This window comes from Eleutherodactylus coqui, chromosome 7 (assembly GCF_035609145.1).
Source record: "Eleutherodactylus coqui strain aEleCoq1 chromosome 7, aEleCoq1.hap1, whole genome shotgun sequence".
NCBI lineage: Eukaryota > Metazoa > Chordata > Amphibia > Anura > Eleutherodactylidae > Eleutherodactylus > Eleutherodactylus coqui.
The window spans coordinates 84269560-84286427 of NC_089843.1; the positions used below are offsets into that span (position 1 = coordinate 84269560).

General features: G+C 42.6%; 1 protein-coding gene across 1 annotated transcript in view; it reads right to left on the reverse strand.

Moving 5' to 3' along the window:
• Window positions 1–16868, reverse strand: part of EVC2 (EvC ciliary complex subunit 2) — a 127608-nt gene that overhangs the window by 71568 nt on the left and 39172 nt on the right. Inside the window, exons 8-11 of the mRNA XM_066573293.1 lie at window positions 10116–10238; window positions 8726–8874; window positions 6866–7190; window positions 1447–1671 (exon numbers count right to left, since the gene is read on the reverse strand). Of these exons, the coding sequence (XP_066429390.1) occupies window positions 1447–1671; window positions 6866–7190; window positions 8726–8874; window positions 10116–10238 (822 nt within the window). The remainder of the gene's footprint in view (window positions 1–1446; window positions 1672–6865; window positions 7191–8725; window positions 8875–10115; window positions 10239–16868) is intronic.

A 16868-nucleotide genomic window follows, 5' to 3' on the forward strand; every position in this document is an offset into this window, starting at 1 on the left:
CTTGTATGGTCCCATGACACTTGAAATGTAATCCATGTGTATTTTATTCAGACTCTATGCCATGACTATCAGATAAACTAGTGGTTTGGAAATCAGTGGTTATTTCATTCATGAGTCAAGGCATTTATGAATCGTTAGAAAGTATGTTTGGAAATTATAGTATACATTTACTGTTATTTAGTACATCTGAATGGGGCTAACTTTAAATTCAGTTATAGGTTGAACCATGAAGCAGAAGGAGCTCCTCGGTGAACAGAATTTACCTCAAACCTTTAGTCTTATACTTTTTAATTAGCCAACGGAGGCTCATATCTGTGGGGAAAGGCTTCTGATAATTAAAGCGCAGGCTTGATTATAGCTTATGCAGTTGTCTCCATTCAGTACTTCTATACTTCAAATGTAGCTTTATTCTGTAAACTGTGATAGAAGGACACATGTGGTGCTGCCATCAGGAGCATCGCTATAAAGAAGGGTCTCGATAACTGCTTTATAAGTGCAAAGCCATGGGCTAACACAATACAGACTATAGAGGGTGTAGTCAAAAAGACGGACCCAGCGGTACATCTCAATACTTCATGTTCTACATCGAAACAACAATAGTGTACGTGAAGAAGGCATGGATGCACTATACGATGGTATGGTGAATGGGTCCCTGGGGGCCCCAGAACATAGATTTCAGTCTTGTGTTGTAGCCCCTGTAAGAGATAGAGAATAAAACCCAATTGCAATGTTGAAGAGTAGCATGTGAGAAGCAGAAATCTCCTTTCCGCGTCTCTCTTAGTCTTGTTGGATCGCTGCTATGACTGAAGTGAGAAAATTGTACTCAAAGTGGCCTCCTGCTGTGATAGGGGCCGATCATCCCGGAAATCATTCACTGTCGTCTGTAGAAGATTCTGGTACCAGTTCACGTTGAGAGTCCCTGGAAAAAACACAGATCCAAAGAGGGTCATGTTCTTGGATCTACACTGTATTGGCACTTCGCCATTTACTAATACGATCCCGCAATGATAGTATCAGCTCTGGACTGCACTGTCAATTGGCTCCACGCATGTATCATAGCAGAAAGAGGCCACTTTGAGTACGCTTTCCTTACCTCAGTGATAGTAGTAGTCCTACAGGGCGTAGAGAGACGCGGAAAGTGGATTTCTGCTTCTCACATTCTAATCTTTAACTCTGCAATTGGGTTTTTACTGTCTATCTCTTACAGGAGCCACAACACACAATTGAAATCCATGTTCCGGGGCCCCCAGGGGCCGGTTCACCGTACCATCATGTAGCTCATCCATGCCTTCCTGTTCCAGTACGCTATTGCTATTTCAATATAGGACACCAGTATTGAGATATAGTGCTGGGTCTGTCTTTTTGACTCGATCCTGTATAGTTTTATTGAGGTGGAAGAAAACATGTTCTCTTTAACTGCCATATTGAGAATTCCCATCCTTTTACCTGGATCTTCAAATACTGTTCAATCAGCGTTCTCTGCATTTCAGGTTTAGTTTTCACTAGATTTGATACTTGGTCAAAGAACATTCTATGGAGATCAGATCTGTGAGTGATATTTAGTTGTCTGTAGGACTTTGCAAACTCCTCTTCTTGCCTATATAATAGCATCCTCTTCATTTCAGCCTTCTCAAGGCCATGAAGCTTGTCAAGAAGTGATCCAATGTCAGACTGTGATAGATGAGAAGAGAGACTTGAGAAAAAGTCTACCACATACTGTGGATCGTAAGAGCCAGTCAGTCACACATTTGGGAAATATTAAATCGTAAAACATTAGACTTCAACCAATCTTCTGACCTTGAGTGGTCCCACCTTCCACAAGAACTGCATAGATGGTGTAATGACTGCTACAATGATAAGGTCTATTATAACCCTTCTATACACCATCAAGCACCAGGCATTGTAAGGCGACATATGACCACAATTGTACTTTTCATGTTGGTTTGTTGATGTCGACCAACATGGAGTGAGCTACCTGTTGATTGGATGATGAGCCAAGTATAAAGGGCAGCTAGGTGGTAACTCAGCAGTTTTGTGTGAACCCTTTACATGCTGCAAGCAACATTGATTGTAAAGAGTCAACAGCGGGGATCAGTGTTCTCACCGATTCCCGCTGTTGCAATGGGAGGCCAGATGTCAGTCACAGCTAGATCCTGCTGCGGATAGCATGGGCTCAGAAGCCATCCATAAGCCGTAAGTCTATGCCCTGGAGGGGGAACTGCTTCCCAGCCAGGGTGTACATTCATGCCCTGGGGCAAGAAGACCATAGAAGGGTTCTACTAGAATTGCAAGTTATCCCACCAATTCCTAGAACGGGAGTCTCATCTGCCTCATCCTCTTCACTGGGGGCTTACTGCACTCCCTGCAGTGAGGACGAGATGAATAAAACATTGATCAAACAAGCACACTGGCCACTCCATTCATTTTCAATGCAACTGCTGGAGATAGCCAAGCTACAAGCACTATTTCTGTCACCCCATTGGAATGAATAGAGTGTCAACCGCACAGGCTTAACCAGTGTTCCATCCATTCTAATCTCTAGAGATTGGTGGGGGTCTCAGCAGTAAGATATCGACTGATCAGCAAGTTATCCCCTATCTGTAGGGTAGGGGATAACTTGCGATTCTGGTGCAACCCCTTTAAGTCTATTGTCTTTTCGAAGAAACACATTTTCTACTGTTTTCCAACCTGGCATTTCCCATAAGTAATGCTGTTACAGTGGTTGCCTGGTTAGGAAAACCCCTATTGGAGAAATAAAACAGATGCTGCTGCAGAAATGTATGGCCCGAAACAGCTCTCCTGACCGATAACGGCTGAGAGCAGCACCAGGACCCAGGACAACCTTCTAGTTGTGCTCTATTCAGAACCTTCACTCATTAATAAGAGTGGAGAATGGTTACAAATAATATATCACACTCTGAAAGACCCAGCAAGGACCGCCCAATGATTTTAATAATAACTGAGTACTACAACATTGCCCCTATGATGGGCGCTACAGGGAAATTGGGTTTGCCCACAGATTATAGCTGATTGCTGGGGTTTCTAATAGGTAGACAACCCTTGACCAACTAATTATCAAAGTACAACTGTAACAATTAAAGACCAACAAAAGTAAACATAAGTGTGAAACCAGAGGCAAGCCTGGAACTCCCACTTAACTTAAAAAATGACTGCAGAACATCCTGGAGACTTACACAAGAGGCTTCCATTGATAATGCCGTTGATGTCAATGGAGTGGGACCACAAAAGTGGAAACATGGGTTGGGATCCAGTCATTCTTGAGACTTGCGGTGGGATGTGCTACTGCAAGACAGTCACCATTGTCCTACCTTGACATATCGTATGTTTGAAACTTGCTAAGACTACAATAAGGCTGCTTACATTATATTCTCTAATTCTGCATATTTCCCAATTATCATTGATTGATGTCTGAAGAATGAATATCAACTATTTTTCCTAACAACCTGACTCTCCAGAATTAAAGGGATGCTTGCTTCTATCCACCCCTAACCACCCCAGGACATATATGTATGGTCTAGGTATGCTGGGTTTGTATGGCGCATGTTCGAGAACTGAGCCCACGCAATAAACGGCAGACGTTAGCTGTCTTTGTTAAGCCTTTAAATGCCACTGTGAATTGTGAGAACAGCATTTAAATTCCTCAACTGACAGTCCCAACCCCCCCCCCCCCCCCCCCAACAATGAGATCTCAAGGTGCTGCCTGAGTACCATGGCAGCGTGGGGCCTTCTGAAAGCTTCCAGGGCTGCTGTACACAGGCATGTCTTAATACAATGCTGATAGAAGTACGATATACTTCCATACTAAAGCATTGCAGCATATAGTATAAGCTATCAAATGATCACAGGTTCAAGTCTCCCTAGAGGACAAAAAAAAAAAAGTAAAAAAAACATGGAAAAAATCTTTTTTCATTGTTGTACTGATAAAGTATATTAAAAGTAAAAAAAAAAAATTGAAAAATGCAACTCGCCCCCCCCCCCCCAAAAAAATAAATAAATAAATAAATAAGCCCTCAGGCGGCTACACAGGCAGAAGAATTTAAAATCTTATGGATTTTTAAATGTCGAGAGGAGAATATAAAAATTTATTTAAAAATGTCTGCATCCTTAAGGGGTTAAAAATAATAATAGCCAGAAAAGATGGCGCTCAGAGCATTATGTATTCTTGGCACATAGCACTATTAGTAAGAGAGCAGGCTACAAAACGTCTTAGTATTTCTCCTTCTTTCCTCCAGATCGTGGCTCTGTATATCCCTTATCTATTAGCTAAACTAATCCATACATCAGAAGGTAAGCCGAGTGTTGTCTTACTGCATTTGTTGGTGTTTACAGCGACCTTTCAAAGTTTAAAAGCCTCAGGGGTCCGTTAGCCATTTATTCATCTTGTAATATGACAATAAAGAATGATTCACCGTGGATGTTCTAGAAGATTGCAGCAAGTTAACCAGGACTATGGATGTGAGAAAAGTCCTGTTTTGCAATGCTACTTAAACCACAAAGACCACGTAAGGCTCTATTCACATCTGTGTCAACGAAAAAGTCGTGCTTACAGGTGCAGAAACCAAACGGCCCACATCATAGTCAACAGGGTCCTTTCGGCAAAGTTTGGTTCCGTTATAAAATGGATCAGTTCATCCAGGGGATTCTGTTTTCCTAATCCCATAACGAAGCAGGAAAATGGAATCCCTCGTGTAGATGTGAAATTAGTCTAAGTCTGATCTAGGGCAGGAGATGAGCTGTCACTCCCCATATCCTACACTACAATATGTATACATTAGACGTATTTAGAAAGTGGCCAAAAGTTTAGAGACGGACATAAATTTAGGTTTTTTCAAAGTTTGCTGCTTCAGGGTTTTTAGATCTTTAGGTCAGATAGTCCTATGGGTCTACTGAAGTACAATTATAAGTATTTCAGAAGTTTTTAAGCTTTTATTGAAAAATACATCAGGTTAAGAAAAAAGACTTAGGCTAGGTTCACACAGGGCGGATTTGCCGCGGTCCTGCCGCAGTAGATCCGCCCGCGGCAAAACCGCCCGCGGCAAAACCGCCCGCGGGTGCTAATCTTGGGATTAGCCAGCCATGTGGACGAGGTTTCTCAGAAACCTCGTCCACATGGGACGGCTAATCCGCTGCGGTAAATCCGGTTGAAACCGCGGCTGCGGCGGCCGCAGCCGCGGTTTCAAAAGAAGCAGCATGTCTGTTTACAGTCGGATTTTTGTTTAGCGGCCGGACCGCTTCAAAGCCGCCGCGGTTCTCCAGTCGGAAATCTCACGGTTTTTGCTGCGGCCAAACCGCGAGATTTCGGACGGGAATACGGCAAGTGTGAACCTAACCTTAATATTTACAATGTTGACCCTTTTTTTTACCCCATACTTCTGCAATTCGCGCCGGATTTCAGCTTCCGGGTCACACCCTGAATGATGGCAACCCATTCTTGCCTAATAAGTGCTTGGAGTTTTTCACAATTTCTGTGTTTTTATTTGTTCACCCGCTTTCTGAGGATTGACCAGAGGTTCTCAATGGGATTGAGATCTGGAGAGTTTTGTGGACATGGACCCAAGATTTCAATTTTGGTATTTTTAATGACACTTCTTTGAGGTACTTATAATGTATTGTTTAACTTTTATTCATTTTTTGAGAGGGCTGGAAATAAAACCTGAAATCTTGCCAAAGTTTTTATTAAATGGTATTTGTCTTATGGTATAAATGACATGTTAACTTCATTCTGTGAGTCAATACAATTGCGGCAATCTCACTATTATTTTCTTAATAATGTGTTACTACTTTTACACTATAAAAACACCTAAAAAAAAAACCTGTACTTCCATCCCTGCAATTCCAAGACTCACAACATTTTTATTGATCCACTAATGTAGCTGTGAAAGGTGGCCCTGACAACTCTTTGGTAGGGTTTAAGAGGCTAGTTTACATGGCAAACTCGGAGGCTTTGATCAAGCCTCCATTTGTCACGGCAACCCATCATCACACCATGATCACATTGCGGAGTGCCAATGGGTGACAGAGGGAGCGCATTTTCTTGTCAACCACTTTCATGCTGTGGTCCCTATTGACCAAAGCATATAAGGGATTATACAGCCAGGATCTAAGATTGTTTTCCATGCCTGGCAGTTAGAGCTGGAGCCTGGATGTCATGTTTCATACATGGAAAACTCCAAGTGATGCTGCAGAACCCAAAGAGGATGGGTACTGGCTATACCACAACAGTTCCTTCAGTCTAGAAGCAAAGAAACAGGCCCTGTAGCTGCTTTGGGGCTTGTAGATACAGGAGACTAAGCTAAGGTTGGACCCATCCCTCTTCCTTATCGGTAAGGTAGACATGCATAGTCTACAGCCACTGCATGCACTAAAGCATTAGCAAATAGTAGGGAACTGGCCTAGAGGTGTAGCATGACCTGGAGCTTTCATTTTTGCCATTTGGTTTCCTATGCTGTGGTTATAAGATAACACCATGCAATATATATGTTTTCTCTGAAGTGATATGCAAATTAGCTCTCTTCGAGAAGGAAGTACACTTTCTCATAGCAGCTAAATCAGAAACTCCTTCAAAAGGAAAACACTCCCTAGATGGCACTGTTTTGGGGTTTTTGCACCTCATCACTACAGAGCAGGGTATTGGTTGAGATACCTTAGATGCAGGTGGGAGGATACTGGTTCTCACTGTAGAGAGCCAAGTGTTCCGTAGACCTATTTTTCAGGAAGTGCTCCTTGGGGAAAAGAGTATGCAAATGAGCTTGCCTCCAGTTAAAAAAAACTATACCTGGAATATGTAAGGCGAAGATAGTAAAAATCAGTGGCTTGTAACCATGTTACTTCCTTGAGAACATACCTTTTCCCCGGAATTTTTCAGGATCGCCTCCATCTCCTCAGTGACCTCCTTCTGCTTGCGATGCAGAGTGTCCATTTGTTTCTTACTATCTAAATGACATTCTGCCGTCAAAGCTACCATCTTCCTCCGACGTTCTTCTTGTGTTTTCTTCTCAAGGTCAATCCATTGGCCGCTTAGGATCATATTCATTCTCTTCTCCTCCAGAGGCGATAGATTCCCCACCTCTGTCATATTTCTCAGTAGTATTGCCGTTACACCTTTGTAGATCTGGACTCGACAACCTTCTAAACTAGCGTCCGCCTGCGTCATATTACCTATTTCCAAACTGGAAATAAAACCAATGAAAGAATTTACTAAGAAGTCCTTACATGGCACAATGACAATGCTGTTAGTGAGGAAATTAGGGGTCCGGTGTAAGAACTACGTCATCCACACACCACTCTGAAGTCTTGTTCCTACACCACAATGTCTGGTAGCAACGCATGCGCAGATAGACTTTCCCTTCAGGAGACTATCTGTGCATGCACTGGTACCAAGCATTGCAGCGCAGGTACGAGACCTTAGAGTAGTGCGTGGATGACATAGTAGGTGTCATCCACACCTGGGGATGCAAGAGGGGCAAACTTTTTGGCTAAACATGCAGCTTGTAGAGATGATTGAGTCCACCCACCAGACTGCTCTACGCATTTACATGCATCATGGGACATTTTCAAACAGGCTTGGTCACTAAGAGGTTAAGCATATGCCATGCAGCAGGGTGGCAGGCTGCCTCTGCTACAATTAGTATAAAGCCAGCCCCATTGAAGTCAATGGACAGACTGCAATATTACAATTCGCCACTAAAGGCAGTAGAAATCAATAGACAATAGAGGCATTATATTCTATGGACTTCACAGAGCATGAGTAATAGGAATGTGCTGGAAACTTCCAGAAAAGGGTTCTGAGTTACTACATAATGAGGCTGAACAGAGCAGTGATGATTGCTTCTGGTGAAGAGATGTGCTGATTGAGCTGTTGCTGAGAACTGCTGCCAAGAACCTCTGGTTCAACAAACTGCTGGATCGCCAACATTTAGGAGCCATTTGCCAGCTACAGATGAAGACTCCCAATGACTATCTAGAAGGGTAATAACCAGGGTAAGACCTCTACTGCTACAAAGCTTGCAAGTAGGACTCGCTTATGTGATAAATCAACCAAGACTCACCTCTCTCTAACTTCCCAGCAAATTAATACTAGTAATACTGGACTTAAGTTGGTTTGTTGGTCTAGGGGTATGATCCTTGCTTAGGGTACAAGAGTTCCTGGTTTCAAATCCCAAATGAGCCCATATAATTACATGTGGTGTTGGCGACCTGCTCTCCCCTTGATATAACGTGGCAGCCTCTGCTCCCCTCATAGATATGCCAATGATGGCCCCAAGTAGAGCACCATGAGCTATTGTACTGCTCTGAAAATATAGAACAGAGCTGTTTTGCTATTATTTTTCCGTAGTTTCCTCTCTGAGGACAGCAGATGGATGTAAGGATAAAACAGGTGTTCCAACACTTCAAGGCACGAATGCAGGTAGTCATTTTAATAGAGCAGCTCATAAGCCAAAGTCTAATTACTATGCAAAGAAAGGTCCTATGTGGTTTTCTGAAGTGGGGAAGGCAAGGATTTTACATCTTGAAATCCTTAAACTTAATTTATTTGATGAGCTGAGGTTCCATTATTGATAAGAGCGTCAACAACGGAAAAAAAACAAAAAAAAAACTCCACCCCATGAGGGCTAATTATTTTGGTGAAATTTGTATTCTTTGCTGTTGATTTAACTTCCAACTTCCAAAAAGAATAAAAAAGGAAGACACAACAAACACTCACTCCTCCAATGCTTGCAGCATGTTTTCTGCCTCTTCAAGGCAGATTATGTCAATCAAGCGGTCAATCCCAGTCAAGTCTTCTGGAACACCGTCAGACGATTGCGCTGGAGATCCACTTTTTTGCATGCTGTTAATTTGATGTGATTGTCCCTGGGAATGTAAGATAAAGCACAAAATTTAAGGCTGGCATTAAAGGCGATTTTGCTAAGGAACAGGATTCTTGTGCATTTTGTCTATCTAATACATTTCTTAGCACATCAAAATAGCCATTATTGGATCTGCATGAAGTAAAAAAACATGATACAATCCCAGCGGTCCCCTCACAGCCCCACTAAATATTATATACGGCTTGTGAACAGTAAGAGATGAGTGAAGCCTGAGGCAGAGGAGCAAGGCATTTTATGTTTGTGGAACAGACTGGATGTTATATAACTTCCTGGGCTCCATCCATTCAGGGAAAACCAGGGCAGCACAACGAGCAAAATAACTAATACATGCACTGTCAAAAATATCACGCACCAGGAAGGAGTTGTCGGAATCAACTGAAACATTGTGTGATTATTACATTGATATAAGTGAGTGATTACAATATCAGAGCAAAAAGAGCCTCTAGCTTGGATACAAGATGTGATACGGGAGGGCATGGAGGTTCTAGTACCCTGTTGTACTGCCTCTAGCTTGGATACACGATGTGATACAAGTGAGCATGGAGGCTCTACTACTCTGTTGGGCCGCCTCTAGCTTGGATACAAAATGTGATATGGGCGGGTATGGAGGCTCTACTACTCTGTTGTACCGCCTCTAGCTTGGATACAAAATGTGATATGGGCGGGCATGGACCCTGTTGTACCACCTGTAGCTTAAATACAAGATGTGATACGAGCAAGCTTGGAGGCTCTACTACCCTGTTCGTCCGCCTCTAGCTTGGATACAAGATGTGATACAAGCAGTCATAGAGGCTCTAGTACCCTGTTGTACTGCCTCTAGCTTGAATGCAAGATGTGATACTGGTGAGCATGGAGGCTCTACTACCCTGTTCAGCCACCTCTAAGCTTAGAGGCAAGATGTGATACGAGTGGTCATAGAGGCTCTAGTACCTTGTTGTACTGCCTCTAGCTTGAATGCAAGATGTGATACGGGCGGTCATGGACGCTCTAAGACATCACAGGCAGCCTGTAGACAAACACAGTGGGGACCAGAGCCAGTGGCAGGGGACGAGCAGGGAGAGTGAAGCAGTAAGTATGAGTTGATTTGTTATATTATAGCATGGTGGACCCGGTGAGAAGCCTTTATATAACTCAGACAACACCTTTAATGAAACTAAAATGAAATACATGAGATATTTCCTGTTCTGTGATTAATAAACACAAAAACAAGATAAAATAACTTACAGTCATTCTCCGTTTTAGCCACTTGGTGTGGTAAAGAAAGACAAACACAGCACAAGTCAATAGGAAGGATACAATGAAGGCAATGACAAATCCAGCGAAGTGTAGACCATGGTCAGGTAACACCTGGTGAGATAATGGGAAGGTGAAACAATATATCATTGGAGTTACCAAGAAGCAAAATAGCAAACAGAAGTCAAATAATGAAGGTTTAAGTCATGGCAGTCATACCCTGTACAGAACTTTGGGAATTTATCAAATTTTTCTATGCAAATAGGGGATAGAATAGTATCTCCACAGCACCCCCTATTGGAAGGTGACTTCCTATAAGTTAACCCTTTCCAATCCAATTTGTATCCTGGTTTTTCTAGGGGGCTTACTCTTTTTCTGCCGTTATACAACAGCGCTATATGCTGGCTAAAACCAGTACTGCATGAGGCGACACGTTGGATAGACTCCAACAGCAAAGAGGCTGGCAATATACAGTAAGAGAACCCCGACAGACGTCTTCCAACATCAGAGCTGTACAGCCTTAAATCATAATGTCTTCAGACGTCAGACAGTGGATTGGAAAGGGTTAACGTTCAACCTTTCAATATGCCCTGACATGACTAAGGATATAAGCCAAATCAGAGTGTTGTCCAGAACGAAAAAACACCCATCTTCCAACAGGCTGTTTGTAGGTGTTTGCCCCTCATAAGTGCAGAATAGGGTACTGGTTGGCTGGGTAAGAGACCTTTAATTTGGGTCTGTGGGGGCAAATACGGTTTTTCCTTGAGGAATGCGACAAGTTGGTGTCAGGGGTGGGGGGTGGAGTGTTACTGTTTATAGGACATGCAATGCTCTGTGAAAATAAAGAATGCAACTAGGGAATGGAAAAGTACCTCCACAGCATCACCTACTGACGCATTAGAGGGAAACTTTATAGCCCTCAGATCTACTTTAAAGGTCTCTCAACCAGCCAACCAGTACCCTGCTCTGCACTGATGAGGGGCAACCACCCTGAACAACCCGTCTACAGATGGGTGTATTTTCCTTCTGAAGAAGACTATAGGTTGGCTTACATCATTAGTCTTATTCTCAAGGCTTATTGAATGGTCGAACATTGACTTGACCTATAGTAAAGGTTGCACTGTGGAGGTAGTTTTCTATCCCCTGTTTGCGTATATTTTCCCCAGGGATTTACAGCAGGGCACCACCAGAGCTGTCAACTGTCTTTAAACAAGGCACTTTATTCCACTATCCAAAAAAGACTTGATGCATCCGTGTTTTTTTAAGCTGGAAGACCTTATAATTGTAATTATGATGCTTTTGAGCTAGTGAATACCACTAATGTGTACATATCAGTATTGTGGGCTGTAGACATGTATCACTCATAATCTTTAATATTCATTGGTGTCCAAAAGAATTTCAGCTATGTGTAATTTTTGGATAGGTTGTCCAGAAAAAAGGAAAGAAAAATCAGGTTGGCAACACTAATCGCTCCTGTGCTTTTATACAAGAACCATTATCGCTACTGAATGGAAGTGGAGTGGTCTGGAAATTGTTCCAGCCCGCTTGTCTCCATTCAGACTAAATTGGTAGAGTGTTCCGATCCGTCATTCCGTTTTTATACATGCAGAAACTGAACAGCGAATACATTTATCGTTCACCGTTCAGTCGTGCATGCATTTAGACTAAACGATAATTGTTCCAATTCTTGCTAATCGCTGTTATCTGAACAATTTCCCAGCCCGTGGAAAAGGGCCCCAAGAGGCAGGTGGAAAGGAGTCTCTCCAAGTTAGAAAGACATTGCCATGAGGTATCGCTGTAGAGCATCACATCCATTTTTGGGCCATGTGGGCATTTTGTGCTGAGGAGCCATATTGCAGAAACTATGAGAGCCATTCACCTTTTCCCTTCCCTGGTGAAAAATCCAACATGGATTAATGCCATGTGAGCACAAACTAACGAGCCACTGGGATTTGACCAGAATATTCAGAGTGATAGGGCAGCAAAGTGATTCTCTGGCCTGGGGGGGAAGGAAAGTCTAGATACCACTCTGCTTTAGGACCACTGGTAGAAACTAATTTTATACCCTACTAAGGCAACAGCTTATGCTTTAACTGTTATCAGAAATGAAGTCCTTTCACACAGGCGACAGAGATATTGCTGCTATGTGCACACGATTTTGTAGCATTGTGGCGCTGCTGCCCGCTCGCACGTTTTATAGCGAGAAAGTTAATAGGACTTTCTAATGTTGAAATCGCTTCACATCGCATGAAAATCGCACGTTTGTTCGATGTGATACGATGTGATAAACAAGAAGGCTCCATAGGGAAATATGGGCTACAAAACATCGCAAATCGTGGCTGTATAGAATATGCTACGGTTTTCTAGTCTCGTAATGTAGCAGCCTACAAAACATCGATAATGTGAAGGAACCCATTGGAAAACATGGGCTTCACATGGGATTTTGTAGCCCGTATGAAACCAGCCTTAGTTTTCAATTTCTCTACAGCACCACCACAGGGGCAATGAAGCATTACACAGTTCAGGTCCTCCACTCACTCTCTGCTCTGGCTGATGAGGATCCTGATCGGCGGACACTCTTTAATTACCTCAGTATTCTCTAGTAACGCACTTGAACATGGATTTTATAAACCAGACAACCCCTCTAATAATTGTATAATTTAAAAAAATATATGCAACTTTCTGATGTGCTTTGATTCCTTACAATTTCAAGATCTTGGCTTGCTGTCAGAAAGAACCCAAATCCATTCTGGGCATGCCCAACTGCCATACAAACAGGCAGAGCACTCTACATGAGAGTGTTCTAAGCATTTTCATTTTCACATAGTTGGATTACTCCCAGAGTAATCTGTGACATCATAGAGTGAATCATGTGACCTGCTGGAGTGCACAGCGCTCATGATCCAACTGATGCAATCATGAACAGCCTGTAGAGGGAGCATCTTCAAACCACTCCACTCCAACCTGCTCAGTACAGACCAGCCAGAGCACACCATAAATCATTATCACACAAAGAATGGGCTTTATACTTAAGGGTACATGCCAGCCAGAATCGAACTGTGTAAACAGCAAATTCGGGCAATAATCGGCCCATTCCTATGCGGCCATCCACAGGACACAGAACTAGAAATCACTCACTTGTCGGAGTTCCTTGGTTTATAACAAAGCTATAAAACAAACGACTGTTGGGCTACTTAAATAGGAGCAATGTGTGAGTGACGCCTGAATAGAGGCGGGGGGATCAGAACGATCTCCGGCCCGCACCTCCTCCATTCACTTGAACGACTACTAATAGTCAGGCAGCAGTCCATGGGACGGCTGTTGGGTGCTTATGTGCCCGGCAATCATCCCCTATAGAGACCTTTATTTAACAGGTACATCCTTGCCGTTTCTGCATCCATTTCTTTGCTACACAACTGTCCAGAATAAACTGCATAAGACTTTTTGCACTTTTGATACTTTGTTTTTAACCCTGCTTTTGAACAGAGCACAGCCAGCACAACCCGAGTATGCTCCATGGGGTGTGCTCCAGTAGGAAAAGCTCCATAAGGAACAGCTCAAGAGATGCTCCTGGCATTGATAAACAGCCAGAGCATGTCTTCTGCATTCCGAGAATGCTCAAACTGTAAACATGATATACCTTATGATGTGCCTTTTACCCAAAGTATACCTTACCTAAATATCTTACATAAGTATACCTTAGTATATCTTATACAAGTATATCTTATGATATACCTTATACCATAAGTATATCTTATACAAGATTCCATCAATCACTTCAGATTTTCCGTCCTTGGATGTAAACAAGACAGCAAGCAGAGATATTGAAAATAATTTGAAATTCAAACACAAAGTATACATTACGCAGTGATAAAACTTAACTCATATGAAACTGGAAAATCCCTTTAAGTTCCCATCAATTCTCAGTGACAGATGAAAGAAGAATAAATTCAGTAAATTGTATGACTGACAACACAAGGGCTGGAAGAACTTCAAAGGCGGCTACCTCGTGAGAAGTCCTGCCGAGCGCTCACTGATGGCAGCGCACTTTGCATGTGCGGATGCTTTAAATGAATCGAGCAATAAATGGTTCATAAGAAATATAAAGTTGGACACATGTCGCATCTTCACACCTGGACATTGCATAATTAAATACAAGCGTGTAAATAATACATCCTCATCTAATATATTCTTCTGCACAACAGACAAAAACTGTTCTTTAAATACTCTAAACTTAGCAAAAGAGCAAGTGAAATAATAAAAAGTTAGAATATATATTATCAATGATATAAAAGTGTGAAAAACAAAAACTTGAGAGGTAATGAGGTGTCTTCACCTACACCAATACTGTATATACAGAAAACTGCTAATAACCAACCATTTACACTATGTTGGAGCAGCAGGTATGAGCTGCCATAAAACTCTCTGCTTTTGTACAGTCTTGTTGGAAACCACAGGAATGCTCGGATCTCTATTAGTTATAAGATTGGACGTGTAAAGGGAGCAATTCTGAAGATGAAGATACATTAGCAAATTGTAGTGTACAACGCATCCAAAGGTAACCCAAGAAGAACAATAACTTAGAGATTATTACACACCAGAGAGAATGGATACATGTGCAAAGTCTAGTGCAGGGCATTAAATGGTTTGCCCCATATATATACACACACACACACACACGCACACACACAGTGTCTCTGGTGGCGCAAGATTGGAATTGTAAGCACAAGGCTGCTGTTTTAGGACCTGTGATGATGTCACAGTCATGTGATCGGGGCAGTGCTCAGAGCCCCGGTGACTGTTCACATGATGGTGACATCATCACGTGTAATGCACACAGTCACTCACAGACAGGTGGTGGTTAGTATTTTGATTATACCTTGACCTCTGGTAATTGGCTTATGGTTGGGGGTCTTCAGATTTCTGGTTTGGACAACCTGTTTAAGGTCTTAAAAGGCATTTTCGAAACGTTAAAAAAACTACTTAAAAGAAGGGAATATAATAAAATAGCAAACTATCAATACTCACCAGTTAAATGTCCAGTAGAATCATAGAATGGCAGAGTTGGAAGGGACCTCCAGGGTCATCTAGTCCATCCCCCTGCTCAGTGCAGGATTCACTAAATCATCCCAGACAGATATTTGTCCAGCCTTTGTTTAAGCACTTCCATTGAAGGAGAACTCACCACCTCCCATGGTAACCTGTTCCACGCATTGATCACCCTCACTGTCAGAAAGTTTTTTCTAATATCCAATTTGTGTCTCCTCCCTTTCAGTTTTATCCCATTGCTTCTAGTCTTTCCTTGTGCAAATGAGCATAGGGCTGATCCCTCTGCACTGTGACAGCCCTTCAGATATTTGTAGACAGCTATTAAGTCTTCTCTCAGCCTTCTTTCTTGCAAGCTAAACATTCCCAGATCCTTTACCCGTTCCTCATAGGACATGATTTGCAGACAGCTCACCATCTTGGTAACTCTTCTCTGAATTTGCTCCAGTTTGACCCAGTTTTCTAGGTCTTTTTTAAAGTGGGGTGCCCAGAATTGGACACAGTATTCCAGATGAGGTCTGACCAAGGAAGAGTAGAGGCAGATAATTACCTCATGTGATCTAGACTCTATGCTTCTCTTAATACATCTCAGAACTGTGTTTGCCTTTTTGGCTGTTGCATCACATTGTTGACTCATGTTCAGTCTATGTGTTACAGTGTTAGAAGTGTGCACAGGTACACACAGCGTGGGACTCCCTGACCATCACCCACGCCAATGTCCCTTCCTGGAGGTAGCCCCAAAGGTGGACAGGTCCAGGCCGCCAACACTGACCCTACGCTGCCTAGTAGCAGGACAGAAAGGAACCGCAGTACCTATGCTGAAGAGAACTTACTAGTACTGATAGGCTAGACCAATAGCATAAACCAACACGACAGGAAAACCACAGAACACAGGCAAAGCTGGATCAAGACAAGGTAACTTTCACTGGAGCAGGACCAAAGTCAGACACACAGGGAATGGAACCATAGTACCGGAGCCAAACAGACAGCAGGTCTGAGCAGGAGGACTGCTCAGGGATGACTGGAAAATAAACGGCAACTCCCAGGCAGCAAGAGCTGGATCTTATAGGGAGGCGGGCGAAGCTGGTTGGCTGCCAGACAAGTCAATCACCAGCCACACCTCTCAGACACTAGCAGGAAAATTAACCTAGACTAGAAGGCACAGGAGCAGTTAACCCTGGCAAGTCTGGAAGAACCTAAAGAAACTAGGTGTGCTGGCAAAAAGATTAACCATGTGCTGACAGATGTAACACTATGATCTATTAGTATACCCAAGTCTTTTTCACATGTGCTGCTACTTAGCCTAATTCCTCCCATTCTGTATGTGCTTTTTTCATTTTTCTTGCCAGATGTAGGACTTTTCTAGATCTTTTTGAATACTCTCTCTCTCTTCCCTAGTGTCAGCTATCCCTCCTAGCCTTGTGTCGTCGGCAAATTTGATCAGTTCCTCATCAATTACCTCCTCCAGATCATTTATAAAAATTTTGAACAACACTGGGCCTAGGACAGAGCCTTGTGGTACCCCACTTGATACATTCTTCCACTTGGATGTGCAGCCATTTATAACCACTTTTTGAGTACGATCACTCAGCCAATTGTGAACAGTTGCCTTGTCAATCCCACATTTGGCCATTTTTTCAATAAGTATGGTGTTAGATACTTTGTCAAATGCTTTACTAAAGTCAAGATATACTATAT